The sequence below is a fragment of the Ailuropoda melanoleuca genome, chromosome 3 (genome assembly GCF_002007445.2).
Source record: "Ailuropoda melanoleuca isolate Jingjing chromosome 3, ASM200744v2, whole genome shotgun sequence".
Lineage (NCBI taxonomy): Eukaryota > Metazoa > Chordata > Mammalia > Carnivora > Ursidae > Ailuropoda > Ailuropoda melanoleuca.
Genome location: NC_048220.1, coordinates 78,511,861 through 78,528,327, shown reverse-complemented (window position 1 = coordinate 78,528,327; position 16,467 = coordinate 78,511,861). Strand labels below are relative to the sequence as shown.

The following is a 16,467-nucleotide window of genomic DNA, read 5'->3' as shown; positions in this document are numbered from 1 at the left end:
CATTTGTAAAAAAGAAATCATACCTGCCCGTTTATCTCACTGAGTGAGTGTACAAATGTGTATGTGTACTAGAAAATACTTTGTAAATATTATTACTAAATACACCTATGGTTGTTACATTAGTTGATTACTTTTAGATTCACCCTTCCGTTAATTAAAGGATGAGCAGATGCAAAATAGACTAATTCTTCTTTTCCTCTAGATTATCTAAATATTGAATTTCAATTAACTAAAGCAGTATTAGTCAAAGAAACTTGGTCAGCAAATTGTAAGAAAGTGGTTAAGTTATACCCAGCCTATCATAGATCTTTTTAATAGGGACAAATATCTATGCCATTAGTTCTGGACCAATGTCTTTCCCTTTCACAATACTTTTAATGCATAACTTATCAATCTCTTTTTATCAGCCAATCTGACTTTTTCAAACCCAGACTAACATTAAGCAAGATAGAATGAGCAAAAATCAGGGAAGGTCAAATAAGCACTCAAATGATCGGATTCTCATTGGACGCTAATGGAATTCTAGACTTTTAGAAAATGATTTGTTATGAATTTCAATGCCCATGTTGACAAAGGGTCAGTTTTTATAAAATTATGGTAAAACCTTAATGAGATTTTTAAATCACTGTGTTGGATTATTATCTCCATAAAAACTATACATAGTTCATATTAAGTCTTACATGAACATTTTTGCTGAAATGACAATGGCATTATGGCTATGATTTTTAAAAGAGCCTTATCTTTTAGAGATATACTGAAATATTTGCTGATAAATGTGATGTTTTATAAGTGGATGGGGCTATTGAAGAAACAAGGTTGGCCGTGACTTAGCAATTATTGAAATTAGGTGATGCAATTAGCAAATGGAGGTTTATTTTATTATTTTGTGTTCTATTGTATGTTTTTGAAATTTTTTATAATAAAAAGCTAAAAGAGGGGAGGTGGGTAGGGGGATGGGTGAAATAGGTGAAGGGGGTCAAGGGGATTAAGAGGTACAAACGTCCAGTTGTGAAATAAAAAAGTCACGAGGATGAAAAGTAGAGCATAGGGATTATGGTAATAATATTGTTGTAATGTGATAGGTGACAGGACTACATTTATCATGTAAGCATCGGATATATAGAATTGTTGAATCACTAGGTTGTATACTTGAAACTGGTATAACATTGTATGTCAACTATACTTCAATAATAAAAAAAGCTAAAAAATTAAATCTCAGTGCTTTGTGCTTCTGATTTACTTAATGAAATAATTGTATCATGCTAATTTAAAGTTAGAGTTGTATTAGCAAATTTGAGATCTTGAATAATCCTTGTCTTTTTCATGATACATAAAATCAATATTTATTGTATCTACTGAAGAGATACCAGGCATGTAATTAAGACTTAGCTTTAGATGTTTGGGGAAAATCATATTTGTAATAATTAAGTGTAATTTTTAGTCATAGTTTTGGTTCCTTTCCATGTGAACTACATAAGTATGGCATATATAGAATGTAATAATTCAATGACTGTGTTAATACAGTGATCACACTTGCATCAAATGTTAAACATTTGTCCTCCTCACTAAGTTATAAACTCCATGAAGGCAGTCTGTATGGTCTTAATCATGTGTGGTGCACAGTATGTGGAATATAGCATGGGCTCAGTAAATATTGTTGTCTGATCATGGTTCAAAAGAAAATGATGTTTAAATAATCTGCCTTTAGATTTCTTTTAAAAATCTATTATAGGCATGAAATTTTTATTAAATGAAGAACATAGTGGTGAAGGTCTTACTGAAATGATTTATAAAACAAAACTATACTAAGTGTTTTGTCTCCATAATTAGTATTTCCTATTATGTGACAATTGACATTTTTTTGTGTGTTTTTTTACAATGCTGTTTCGAAGGAGAAGGCTTTCTAGTCTACTGATTGTGAAAGATATAATACAGAAAAGCAAAGGAAGATGAAAATGAAAATGAAAGATTTTTTGTAGATTTTCAAGATTTGATGAACAAATGGAGAAATTTTATTGTGTTCCATTTTTAAAGATCCTATAAGTATAATGTGTATTTACTGAGTATTTAAATGAAATTTATTCCATTTGGGGTTTTAATCATCACAGTACTTGACATACTCTTTGTCAGTTGTCAGGTGTGGGTACTTACTGATTCTGGTGTGTGGCTAGGCCTAACCAAGGTAACCTGTGTGGTATATATTGTTCCCTAGGGGGCATGGACTCTGCTGTGGCCATAGCCTTCTGGCCAGCTTCTTTGAGGCCAAAATATCCATTTGGCTGGTCCTGTGTATACCTTTTGGACTTTGCAGTACAACTTTCCCTTCATCACCTTTCTCTTAGAGCCTTTAATGAATTGCTCTGTTAGTCATGGGCCTGCAGTATGTTTTAGCTCTACATTTCTTATATTACCAATAAAATAGATTTCCATCATTATCAAGTCATAACCATTCTGCCTGGCTTTCAGCCCTTCATAATCTGGTTACGTCTTCAACGTTGATTTCAGATCCAGTTGAAGGCCTTGGTAAACTGAATGGAACTGAATTGGGATGCAATGTACAGACTGAAATATTCCCAGGAATCTCTCTGGTAGTTGTGGGAGCTAGACCTGTTCCCATTCCAGCCCTTAGGTCTGCTCTTAGAGGCACAGACTGTGCCTCGTCTTCATACTGCAGTAGTATGTAACATGAGGTGATATAACTCTAATACGTGCTCAAATATTTGTTGATTTAAAGAGATTTAAGAAACCAAGTGAAATAAGCCATTAAGTACTCTATAAACATGCCTTTTTTATTTTTAAAGATAGTGCTGATGTAGGAGACTGGGGTAGTCATTTACTACTGGGATCACTTCTCTTCTGCTTTCTTAAACCCATAATCCATACAAATGGTTGCCACCAAATGGTTCCTCAGACAACCATTGCAGCTGGCTCCTGCCTGGCATCCACATGGCTTTTCTTGTCTGGTGAATCTTACTCAACTGAAACACATGGAAATGTTTTGCCCTTTGTTTATAATGCTCAGTTAGAACCCAACCTAAGCAGATTGCTTTATGCTGGCTTTGTTTTGCATTCAGAAGATGAGGGCACCCTGCAGGCCCACTGACCACTTTGGCTGTAAGAGGTGAAAAAAATAATCAAAAGGGTAGCACTCCTCCTGAAAAATTCCCGAGGAAGTAGACTCACTATGCCCTGGATCCCTGTTGCTCTTTTGCCCTGGAGGTAGAAAGAAGGCTTTGAGTGGGTTCTGAGATCTTGAGTGAGGTTTGCCAGGGATGCCGCTAATTCCCCCACTTAAGTTTTCCTGTCCACTCCAGAATCAAAGTGCTGCTGTTGCTTTCTTTGAAAATCCCATCCTTAGCTTCATGAAGCCATTTGTCTCATTCTTTGACTCTTGGAACAGTTAACAATTAATCATTCACATTTTCTTGGTATTATAAGGAGTTGTTGTTTTTCAGTACTGAACCAACAAGCCATTAACATGCATCAAAACAGTACTTCATTTATTCTTTCATTTTTAATTTTGGAGCTTCTATGGAGTGCCAGGTCCTGTGTCTAGCACTGGGGATACAGTAGTAAATGGGATGATGGGGAGATCAAATAGGAATTTAAGAAACAAATCAAATGATCATAGTGGAAAAAAAAAGAGGAAAACCAAGAAACAGACTCTTAACTACAGGGAACAAACTGATGGTTACCAGAGGGGAGGTGGGTGGGAAGATATGTTAAATAGGGGATGGGGTTTGAGAAGGGCACTTGTGATGAGCACTGGGTGATGTATGTAAGTGTTGAATCACTATATTGTACACCTGAAACTTATATTACACTATATGTTAACTAACTGGAATTTAAATAAAAGCTTAAAAAAGCCCCCCAAAATAGGACTGTTTCTGTATTGATTCTGTGAGAATCATTAAGAAAACTTTTTAGAAGTATATATCTTTGGGTCCTGGATTACTAGGTTTGGGGAGAAGTCTAGGAGAAACAATTTTTTAAGTTTTTTGAGCAAGGTCAAGAAACAGTTTTCTGTTAGTACACTCAATGTACATTCTATAATGGCAGCAGTATAAACGTGTCCAAAGGTTGCTCCACCTTTTTGAATTAATACCACTAATTCCTCTCATTCCCGGATATCTGATAAAGATAGATCTCTCCTCCCATGTTCCAATGAAACTTTTAAGTGTTAAAATAAGGATAAAATTGCATCTCTTCATTTAGAATCGTGAAATTTATGTAAAAGCTTCTCCCATCCTTACTTTTTTCTGTTTTTTTGATTCTGATCCTTTCTAGATGAAGGCATTTTCTTGGATTACCAGCTCCTACTTCTGTGCCTTTATAATTCACTACTATTAACCCTGCTTCTTCAATGTTTCCGAATCAGGTTACTTACTCCGACCCTCTCCTATGCTTCCCTCTCTTGGGAGGCTTCTCAGGATATGCAAGACTATTGCAGTGTTGGCACCACACCTATCTGCAGAGATAAAAAAAAGTAATCAAGGGTAGCATTTTTCTTAGAAAATTATTTGGGGGCGCCTGGGTGGCACAGCGGTTGAGCGTCTGCCTTCAGCTCAGGGCGTGATCCCAGCGTTATGGGATCAAGCCCCACATGGCTCTTCCGCTATGAGCCTGCTTCTTCCTCTCCCACTCCCCCTGCTTGTGTTCCCTCTCTCGCTGGCTGTCTCTATCTCTGTCAAATAAATAAATAAAATCTTTAAAAAAAAAAAAAAGAAAATTCTTTGAAAAGTAGAGCCATCGTGCCTTGACCCCTGCCACCCTACTTCTTTGGGGCTGAAGGGAAGGCTTTGAATTTGCCCTTGCATTTGAGTGAGATTAGCACCAAGAAATGAATCACAACCTAGTTTGTATAAAGTAAAGAACATGGGTTTCAAAATCTAAAAGACTGAAGTTTAAGCCCCACCTTTTTTGCCACCTTTTAGTTGTGTAATTTTGGGGAAGTCAGTCTCTAATAGGCTTATGGTTAGTCACGGATGAAATGGAAATAACGATGCCTCTTAGAGCTGTAATGAAGATTCCAGAGGATGCGGAGAGAGGACTTAGCTTGGCATAGGGTAAGGCCTTAATAAATAGAGCCATTTTTATTATCTAGCTGTTTTATCACCAACTCCTCTTCAACTCTGGCTGCTGGTACCCCAAATCTTTACTGACTATGAGGTGTGCAGAGACTGAATACACAGTCCAAAATCACATTTATAAACAGCTACTCTCCAAGCAAAATTAGTGACCCTGTCCTGCTCATCTTCTGCTCTTTCTCTTCCGGCCAAGAGTTTTTTAGTCATATATGGCCATCTCCACCACAGTGACTGTTACACTTCTCCCCTGTATTAGAATTTTATAGTCCTATTATTTTTGCCTCCTGGAGATTATTTCTACCTCCTTCTCTCTTGTCCCCATGTTAGAGCTCACAAGAAAGATATCTGATTGAGTGCAGCTCCCAAGAGTTTATGAGAGACAGCATCCTCTTCCTTTTTCCCTCTGCTCCCTGCATTACTGGTTTCCATTTGCTTCTAGGTTGGCCGCTGGAGAAGGCCCCCTTAAGATTCACAGACTGAAGCTCTGCTAGAATCTGTGTACGTGTTGGCATTACTTAGGCTTTTCATGGTTCTCTCAACTCTAAGACACAACAGACATCCTTACCACCAGTGCTTTTCTCATTGTAACACTAAATGCACCTGCATCCTCTTAATGCCGATGTAAAAGTGTAGCTTTAAGAATGCTGATTGAGGGATGCGGTCCTTCTCTACCTCTGCCGTGTGAAGAGATAACACTATTGAGTCTGGGCTTCATCTTTCTCTTTCTCTCCATCACAGCTTTGACTAAAAGATCAAAATTTGCTTTGCAAGCTGATCTCATTCTCCCCTTCTTTTATGATGTTTCTTTCCAAAACCTGAGCTACATTTCCGTTCGCCTACCAATTCCTGTCTGCTGCCTGGTTTTCCCACAGTCCCTGAGGAAATATGATCCTCCAAGGCCAACCATTCCGGGTTGGAGTTTTGTTTTGTTTGTTTGTTTGCTTGTTTTGGGGTTTTGTTTTTGTTTTTTTCCCCCCTAGGTAGGCTCAACGCTCAGTGTGGAGCCCAATGTGAGCTTCAAACTTATGACTGTGAGACTCAACAGACTGAACCACCCAGGCATCCCCCAAGTTGGAGATTTTTAGCATTCCTCCATAGTATATGGTTTTTTAAACAAATGATGCTAGGACAATTGGATGTTTGTATGCAAAAAAAAAAATGAATAATCACTTTTGCACTATTCACAAAAATTAACTCCTACAGTACCATAGACCTAAATGTTAGTGCTAAGACCACCATTAAGAACATGAAAAGACAAGGCACAGAATGGAAAAGAATATTTATGAAACAAATATCTGATAAAAGCCTTTGTTTCCAGAGTATATAAAGAGCTCTTACAACTTAAAAAGACAGCCCGGTTTTTAAAACGTGTAAAAAATGAAACTTACGTGACTCAGAGATTCTACTTCAGGTATTTATTCAAGAGAAAGTAAAATATATGTCCACACAAAGCCTTGTGTGTGGATGACCACAGCAGCAGGATTTATCAAAGCCCAAACTGGAGACAATCCAAATATTTATCGTCTGGTGAACAGATAAACAAAAGGTATTGTCGCTGTATAATGGAATTCTGCTCAGCAACAAAATGAGCCAACAACTGATACATGTAGCAGCAAGGATGAACTTCCAAAACATTATGCTAGTGAAAGAAGCTAGAAACGAAAAGCTGCTTATGGTATAATTCTTTTTATATGGAATTTCTAGAAAAGGCAATGGTGCAGTGATAGAAGGCAGGTCACTGGTGGCCTGGGGTGGGAGCTGTGATTGACTGCATATGGGCAAAAAGGATAAAGGGAATTTTGGGGATGGTGTAATGGAAGCACTTTAAAACTGGATTGTGGTGATGGTTGCACAACTGTGTAAGTTACTAAAACTCAATGAACTCTGCCTTCAAACGGGTGAATTTTATGGTATATAAATTATAACTCAATAAAGCTGTTTAAAAAATTGTCCATGGCGCCTGGGTTATGAGATGGCTACCCAGTTTTTGCTTCCTCTTTTTTTTTTTTTTTTTTTTTTTTTTTTTTTTTTTAATTATTTTCTTACACATGACAACCCCTTAGTCCTGGCTAAGAATTAGAAAACAGAAGAAAGGAGAACATGTGATGGTCATGATGATAATAGCTAAAATGTATTGAGCAATTACAATGTACCTTGCACTGTTCAAAACATTTTACATGCATTATCTACTCCCGTATTTTACCCTGTGAGCTAGGTACTATTATTTTCTGTCATATAGGAGGAAAAAAGTATAGAATGATGAAATAACTTGCTTAAAATCACACAGCTAATAAGTGCCCCACCTGGGATTTGAAAAGAGACAGGCTGCAGTTCTCGGAGCAGCGGCCACTCACCCGTACCTGCCTCTTGTAATCTACACTTGTTTTTGTCAGACGTTTAGCCTCCAGTTTCTAACTGATCTTCTACCCTTGGGAACGGGGCCAGACCCCGCCCAAATCTTCAAGGCCCTTTTATTAGTCTTCTAAAACACACCAAGCCTACCAGTGTTTCTATACCCCAAGGACTTACTCAGTCTTGCTTGACTTCTAGGACTCTGTTGATGCTGGAGGCTCCTCTGAGCTCTCTTATTCTGATTGCTAGAGCTGAACAAGAAAACCCACAAACCAAATTTTTAATACCCTTTTTTCTTCCCTGTCAAAGATTTAACACTTTGTACCTGAGCTTTCTTGTGTCCTTAATCCTTATCTGAGTTCCTCTTCGTTCCTTGAAGATGCGTGCGGGTGCGGGGAAGGCTAGAGTTAGAGTGAGATTGGGCAGGGTATTTAACAAACTGACCACGTGTATTTAACCTCTGTTAGCCCCCACCCCCTTTTTTAAAAAAATAGAAATTGGTTTCCATTGAGGCTTCAGGCTATTTTAGTGTCTGAAATATTCTTGGTTAACATAATGTTTTTAGAAGGCTGAGTGTCAGGAAGGCCCATTTTTAATTTATCAATGGCACCCTTAGTCTTAATATGTTAAAGCATACTTTACTTTTGAGGGCAGAATTAATCTTTTATCAGATGTGCCATGAATGCTGTTGGTTTCATTATTTTAGGAAAATGTTCTTGTGATTGTTTTAGAATTAATGCTACCCACATACCTTTATTTTCCAATATCTATTCAGAATAGATAAGGAAGATACAGAGTCACCCACGATAAAGCTAATGCAAAGGAGATTTGTCGCTGCTGTTTGAAAACCTGTTCAAAGGTGTTTAACTTGTTGATTTCATCTTGACTGTGAGGAAAGTGAATCTGAAATTAAGCCTATGGTAGAGAATATTTGAACCTTCTTTTATAAGCTGCCACTTTGTGGAACAGTGAAGAAAATTTTAGCACAATTACAAGAGGATAATTTTATACATTGAAATTTTCCAGAGGTGGGGAGGAGACAAAAAAGGAATTCCACTCTTCCCTTTGTTTAAAGCAGGGCCAGGTAGAAATGACAAAAGCTGTCAAGTTAACTCCTTTGCGACACTGGGACCTCAAGCTTTCACACGCCTCACAGTCACTCAGGGGCTTTTTAAAAATACCGATTTTTCGGCCTCACCCTTTTTGGTTCTGAAGTTTTAATAAACTCCTCAGGGGATTCTAATATGGATGACATTAGTCAGGGTTCTCTCGAGAAACAATCTGTCTGAGGGTGTGTGTGTGTGTGTGTTTCTCTAAAGAGATTATTGTAAGGAATTGGCTCACGCATTTTTAGAAGCCAAGAAGTTCCAAAACCTGCGGTCGCAATCTGGAAACACAGGAAAGCTGATGATAGAGTTCTGATCTGAGTCTAAAGGCATAAGAACCAGTCAAGCCAACAGTGTAAGTTCCAGTCCAAATCTGAATCTGAAGGTAGGAGACTGATGTCTCAGCTTGAAGATGGCCAGATAGAGAAAGAGTGAGACAGCGAGAGAGAGAGAGAGAGAGAGAGAGAGAGAGAGAGAGAGAGAGAAAGAAAGAGCATGCAAATTTTCCCTTACTCAACTTTTTTGTTCCATTCAGACCTCAGCTGGTTGGATGAGGTCCACTCGCATTGGGGACGACAGTCTGCTTTACTCAGTTTACCATTTCAAATGGTAATCTCATCAGAAATATCCTCACAGACATACCCAAGAATACTGTTTAAAATATTTGGGCACCCCATGGTGTAGTCAAGTTGACACATAGAATTAACCACCACACCACCCAAATTTAAAGAATTTGAAGCAGTGAGGGGCAATGAGATTCCTTGGAAGAAACACTTGAAGGGAGAAACATTATAAAGAGACCATTGTTGCATTTTAGGAACCATTTATATAATTTGCATTATAAAAAATGTTCAGACTTGGCAAAACCTTAGAGACAGAAAGTTGCCAGAGATTGAGGGCAAGGGATGGAATAGGCGAGTTGCTGCTGATGGACATGGGGTCTCTTCTGGGGTTGATGAGTGTGTTCTGGAATTAGATATTGGTGGTGGTTGCACAACCTTGTGGATATGCTAAAAACCACTGAACTGTACCCTTTGAAAGGGTGAATTTTATAGTATGAGAATTATATGTCAGTAGAAAATTTATACATTGAGAGAGATTTGATAGGAAGAAGTGATGGTAGAGATGTCGACATCTTTGAGATGTTTTCTATGAAGAAGTAAAAAAAAACAATGGGCTGATAGAGAAAAGAGGATATGAGCTGAAGGGAGAATTTTTTTTTTTTTTAACCGCAGGAGAGGGGTCCCTGGCTGGCTCAGTCAGAAGAGCATGAGACTCATGGTCTTGAGGTTGAGTTTGAGCCCCACTTTGGGTATAGAGATGAAATAAACTTAAAAAAACTCACAGGAGATATTGCTGCATGTTTGTATACAGATTCAGATGCTCCAATGGAAAGGGAAATATTAATGATGCAAAGTAGGGCAGAGGAATTCGCAGGAGCCAAATCCTTAAACTCACTGGAACACCACCTTGCATAACGTCCTTCATCTCTCTTCCCCAGGTAACAGATCAGTCGGTGAAAGCATTTGCTGAGCACTGCCCTGAACTTCAGTACGTTGGCTTCATGGGTTGTTCAGTTACTTCTAAAGGAGTCATTCACTTAACCAAGGTAGGTGCCATGGCTCCATCTCCTTGGTGCTTCTGTCGTCTTCTTTTATTTTTTCAAAAGAGATTTTATGTATTTATTTGAGAGAGAGAGAGAGCACGAGCATGAATGGGGGTGTTGGCAGAGAGTGAGGAGAGGGAGAAGCAGACCCCCGGCTAACCAGGGAGCCCGACGATGCAGGGCTCAGTCCTCGGTCCCTGAGACCTTGACCTGAGCTGAAGGTAGATGCTTAACTGACTGAGCCACCCAGGTGCCCGTCCGTAGCTCTTCTGTCACTCCTATCAGTGCCCTAGCATTGCTAAATGTACTCGAGTAAGGAGTAGTCAGACTGTTACAGAAGCGTACTAGGGTTTGGTAGTTAAAATCAATTTAAAGCAACAATACCAAACTTAGCCTTTCTTAAATGGGACATTCATTTAAACAAGAAGCTTACTTTTTTGTTCTTTAATTGCTAATGGCTATGAAATATATGCATTAAAGAAAGTGATCTGTATGACAAAAATTATTTAAACGTTAATTTATTGCATTTAGAATATATTTTGATTGAGGTTTTAATTGCTTACATATAATTAGGTCCTTTGAGCATTTGGCTTTCAAGAAGTGAATGTGGGGGCGCCTGGGTGGCTAAGTCGTTAGGCGTCTGCCTTTGGCTCAGGATGTGATCCCGGCGTTCTGGGATCGAGCCCCACATCAGGCTCCTCTGCTGGAAGCCTGCTTCTTCCTCTCCCGCTCTCCCTGCTTGTGTTCCCTCTCTTGCTGGCTGTCTCTCTCTCTGTCAAATGAATAAATAAAATCTTTAAAAAAAAAATAAGTGAATATGGCCAGTGCATATGATTAAGCTGAATATGTAAGGTGAAAAGAGAGGTAAATGTGTGTCAAAAATTAGCCTTCTAGTTCAGAGAGTCCACTTATATACCAAATATATGAAATCTTACATTTTAGCAATGATGACAATGCCAGTTCCTTTGTAACCTCTCACTTATGTGTCATCTTCACTCCAGAGCTTTAAAATAATTAGGAACAAATTCTTACATGTGTGTAAAGGAAAACTGGCTACTCTGAAATTTATCTGTGTATTATCTGAAATTTGTCACTGAATAGATTTTTTTTTTTTAAAGATTTTATTTATTTTTTCAACAGAGATAGAGACAGCCAGCGAGAGAGGGAACACAAGCAGGGGGAGTGGGAGAGGAAGAAGCAGGCTCATAGCGGAGGAGCCTGATGCGGGGCNCGATCCCAGAACGCCGGGATCACGCCCTGAGCCGAAGGCAGACGCTTAATGACTGCTCCCACCCAGGAGCCCCTGTCACTGAATAGATTTTAACTGTACCATATAGTACTTAGAATGGGCATGAGTCTTGCCATTCGCACTTAATAGCTGAGTAACCTTTTCATTCACCCTTTCTTCATTTCACTACTATTAGGAAACTGCTGTGTTAGTAGCACAATGTTGAAATAAAACAGGGGAGATATCTCCCCAGGTCTCTGTGGGCTAGATCTTTTCAGGTGTCTTTAAGTTTACAGTTTAGTGGGAAATAATCTTTTTCTTTCCTTCCTAGGAAAAGAGCAAATGATTGTGAGTTACTTATGACTCCGGCAAAAAAAAAAGAGGACTCTGGCAATAAGGCACAGTGCATAGGAGCCTGGGCTCTGTTGTTCGCTTGAGTCTGAGTCCTGGCTCTGGCACTTATTCACTAAGTGGAGAAATTATTTTCCAGGGTATTAATTGAAATAATGTATGCAGGGTGCTTGCCTCAGTATGGAGATTGCAGCAAATGCTAAGTAAATGTTAGCTACTAATATTAAAATGGATTTTGTTATCTCTAAGTTGCTGAAAAGTCAGAGCAAACTTTGAGAAAAAAGTACCAAATCACTGTTTTGGGCTAGTGTGCCTGAAACAGATCCTGTGATTGTCCTGCATTTCCAGTGACTGGTGACTGATCAGCTTTAATTGTATTTTGAGGATCAGAGCCTAAAGCTAGTGGAGAAGAAAAGCATGTTATTTTCAGTTATTGTTCTATCAGAATATCTTAGTGTAACCAAGACCATACGTAACCATAATTTTTATTCATTTCCCATAACCTTGGCCTGAACATCTTGGTGGATGAATGTTTTTCTAGTCACATCTAATGTTGTTTATAGTGTAGAGTAGAAATGCCTTTGGATGAACAGATTGTGTACAACAAGTGTTATAATGACCATATGTGGGATTTTTATGATCACTCGAAATTGTACTCATTAAAGACAAAACAAGACTTATTAGATCAGTAAGTGCTTCCCTGAGCATTTTGAGATGGCCAAAAATTATGGTACACTGGTACTTAAAAGATCAGAATGACTCTCTGTGACAAAATAGCAGCTATAGCAAATAGCAAATGTCTGTGTTGGAAGACTCAAATTGCTGAGAATGTTATTCTGAAGATGATAGGTCAGAATTGGTGGTTTGGACTGTCAGGAGTCCGAATCTACTGGATTAATGTCAGAGCTGGTCCACGAACTTTTGAAGATCATCTTTGTTGCTCAACCGTCTTTTGCTTTAATGAGAAGACTGGTTTGTGGTACAATATTGCTTAGTTTCCTGGATTCAAGTGAAGGCAAGGTAGCATTTTAAGCATGCATAGCTTCTGCAAAGCTGTTTTAATTGTTTTATCTCTTGAAAACTAAGGGTAGAACTCAGATTTTAATAAAATAAAAGATTTTTGTTAAAATATTTACATCCTGGCAGTTTTCAAACTACAACATTACACAAAATGTAATTTATACTCACAAAATGTTTATTAATATATAAATCTCCTAGGAAGTTGTCTTATCCTTATTATCATCATGGTGTGTTATTTTTAAGTAAATGATTAGACAGTTGTGAGATACACAGTATTGAGAGCTATTGGTTTAAATATGTTTAATTTTATATGGTTTAGAAACTCTCTCCAATGTATTACTTTTCTAAGTCTTGGGCTCTCCGTTTGCTAAAAGGCAAATGGCATAAAATTTCCATGACTTAGTGTTCCCTGTGTATGAAGGGATGTGCCTGAATTAGATGATCTGTCTCTAGAATTTCTTGTAACCAGAACAGTCTATGCATTTAAGAATCATTGACCTGGAAGGGATTATGTGGGGCTCTCCCTGAAACTAAGAAATGTCAAGTCTTTAGTAATTTAGAAAGGAAAATTGGGGATTTCTGACAGCTCAGATTGTTACACCAAGGGCAAGAAGACAGAAGATTGGGAATAGGTGGAAGAATATTGATATTATAACTATGGTTCTTTGGGCCTAATTTTACTTTGATGTGCTCAACATCGGCCAAACTGTTATTCACTGTGCAGTATTTACTGACGACACACCTTTAGTCCTCAGAGAAATTCTGCTAATATCAAACAATATTGGAGTAGGGGGTCTTCCTTCTAGGCTCCTGTGACTGTAAATTAGAGTCCAGAAATAGCTAAGACTGAACGCACCCAAGTTGAGAAGATAAAGTCAAGTTCACTAGATTGTGTTTGGAAACTTTAGACCCATATTTAGGAAGCAGTACTAAGATGTTTTGAGATCTTCATTTAACAGTTGAGAACATTTGTGACTTGTTATATGTGACAGTTGAGTCTTCTCCAACACGGGTGTGTTCATTCTTTTCACTGTAGTGTACCTATTTATAAATATAAAATATTTCTATCTTGGTCTCCCTCCTATTTTTTTAAAAGCAGATTCAGCAGATGCAAATACGTAATCAACCTCTAATATCTAGACTGTAGTGGCTAAATATCAATTGCCACTGAAGGGGCTAGTAGAAATATGTCAAAAGGACCTAGAAGGACCATGCAGTAGTTCCCACTGGCCAAGGTTGGCCTACTTTGAGCATCGAGAAGGAAAATGACTGCAATGGATTGAAATAAACCAAATGGACCAAATGTATAAAAATCTTGAATTCATAATGATATATTAAAAAAAAAACCCCTTTATTTCTTTTTCTAGCTAAGATGGAGTAATAGGGAGCAGTTTTACTCTTTTCCCTGAAACAATCCCAAAAACTAGACAAAATATGTGAAAGAGTAGTCTTCAAGACACTGGATATCAGACAACTAAGGACAGTGATCTCTGAGATATGAGAAGCAAGAGCAGTCCTCTGACTACCTCCATCTACTGCACTGAGAGAATTTCCGTCTTGCCGCATGGGGAGGGGTAACCTTGGCAAAACTCAGCAGACACTCTGAGTTGAAACAGAACAGAAAGTCCAGGGAGACTAAGGCAGCCAGAGTTTAGAGGACAGAGTACGGGAGTGGAGAGTATGCAGGGAATCCCAGAGGTCTGTAGTTGATCTCCTTTGAGCACCCAATCCTAAATCACCCATGAGTAGTGAAGAAATCAAAAGAGAGATTAGCAAGTATTTTGAACTGAATGAGAAAGAAAACACAACACTGATGATTTAATGTGATGCTGCTAAAATATACTTTAGGTAAAATTAATAGCTCTAAGCACCTATGTAAGAAAAAAGGGAAGATCTCAGATTAGTGACTTTCTACCTCATGAACTTCTACCTTGTGAAACTTGAAGAAAAAGAGCAAATTAAACTCAAGGCAAGGCAAGGAAAGGAAGTAATAAAGATCAAAGGGAAGTCAATGAAATGGAAAACAAGAAAAAAAGAAAAAATTATTGAAACCAAAAGCTGGTTCTATGATAAAATAGATAAAATTGAAAAGTCTCTAGTTAGACTGATTAAGAAAAGGAGAGCAAGAGAGACAAAGAAGACACAACTTGCCAATATCATAACGGATCTATGGATTCTACAGATATAAAAAGGATAACAAGGGAATATTATACATGTTTATGCCTATAAATTCAACAAACCAGATGAAATGAAAACTTTATTTGAAAGGCACAGACTACTAAAGCTTACTCAAGAAGAAATACATAACCCAAATACCCCCATATCTCTTAAAGAAATTGCATCTGTAGTTAAAAACCTTCCCTCCTGATATTCCAGGCCCAAATTGCTTCCTTGGTGAATTCTACTAAATATTTGTTATATTTAAAAACTTTGGGGTACCTCGCTGGCTCAGTCAGTAGAGCATGTGACAGTTGATCTCAGAGTCATGAGTTTGAACCCCAAGTTGGGCGTAGAGCTTACTTAAATAGATAAATAAATAAACTTAAAAAACCCACAACTCTGTCTGTAAGAGATGCACAGGAGTATTTACTAGTGAAACAGCACACTGTATAGGCATTTGGTTTAAAACATTACAAAGAAGATAAAAAGCAGAAAAAGAGAAAAGTGGATAGGCCAATAAAGGAGACAAAAATGGCAAAATACAGATAATTGAGCTGGGTTATGAACATGGGGCTTTATTACCTTATTCTCATGACTATTATTTATATTTGAAAATTTCCATAGTAATAAAAAAAGCTTTTTAGGGGGTCAAAAAATTAAATTTGTTGATATTAATGTCACACGATGAAATCACACTATTCAATATCATACTTTTAAAGAATGTGTTAATAACAGGACATTTTTGAGATAACTAATGTATATTAACATATAATATTAATTTAAAAATCAGTTAAACAGATAGACCTATGGAGCCTGAAATGTCAAAGTATCAAGTTATTTTTATCTGTAGTTGGAGTGCAAACCTCAGAAATGCTGTGGGTTCATGAATTTAATGCCACAGATCCATTGTGAGTTTATATCAGATCGGTTCAAATGATTTTAATCCCCTTTTTTTTTTTAAAGATTTTATTTGAGAGAGAGAGAGAGTGCACAAGCAGGGGGAGGGGCAGAGAGAGAAGGACAAGCAGACTCCCTGACATGGGGCTTGATCCCAGGACCCTGAGATCATGACCCGAGCCGAAAGTAGATGCTTAATGGACTGAGCCACCCAGGTGCCCCCAAATGATTTTGATCTTTTATTAGATCTTATTTTAAATGACGACTAAGAAAGATGGAGAATAATTTTTGATAAAAAGTTCATTTTTATTATATGACATATACAAATTCATATTTGACATAACTTACAGGTCAATGTATTTTTTTAAATTGTTGATATATTTTAAAGTTGTGAGTGTTAATAATATTATTTTAAAATGTGAATAATATAATAAGAATACTAAATATGATAAAGTATCTGTCAGTTAATAATATTAATTCTGATGCTACATTAGATCTTGTTGCTTTATTCAATTTATAAGCATGATCTGAAGTTTTAGGTTATGTCACATATGTGTTTGGTTGATGTTTTTAATGTTTGTTTGCTTCTGTTTTTAAACAGAATTTTTTGGGAAAGGTAACAGACAACTAAACAAAATGCCCAAACTTCTGATATTTTCT

The 16,467-nt window shown here is 37.6% G+C and overlaps 1 protein-coding gene across 1 annotated transcript in view; it reads left to right on the top strand.

Annotated features, from left to right (window-relative positions):
- Positions 1-16,467, top strand: part of FBXL17 (F-box and leucine rich repeat protein 17) — a gene marked incomplete at its 5' end in the record, with an annotated part of 496,760 nt that overhangs the window by 144,908 nt on the left and 335,385 nt on the right. The window contains one exon of the mRNA XM_002917814.4: positions 10,047-10,154. Within this exon, the coding sequence (XP_002917860.3) occupies positions 10,047-10,154 (108 nt within the window). The remainder of the gene's footprint in view (positions 1-10,046; positions 10,155-16,467) is intronic.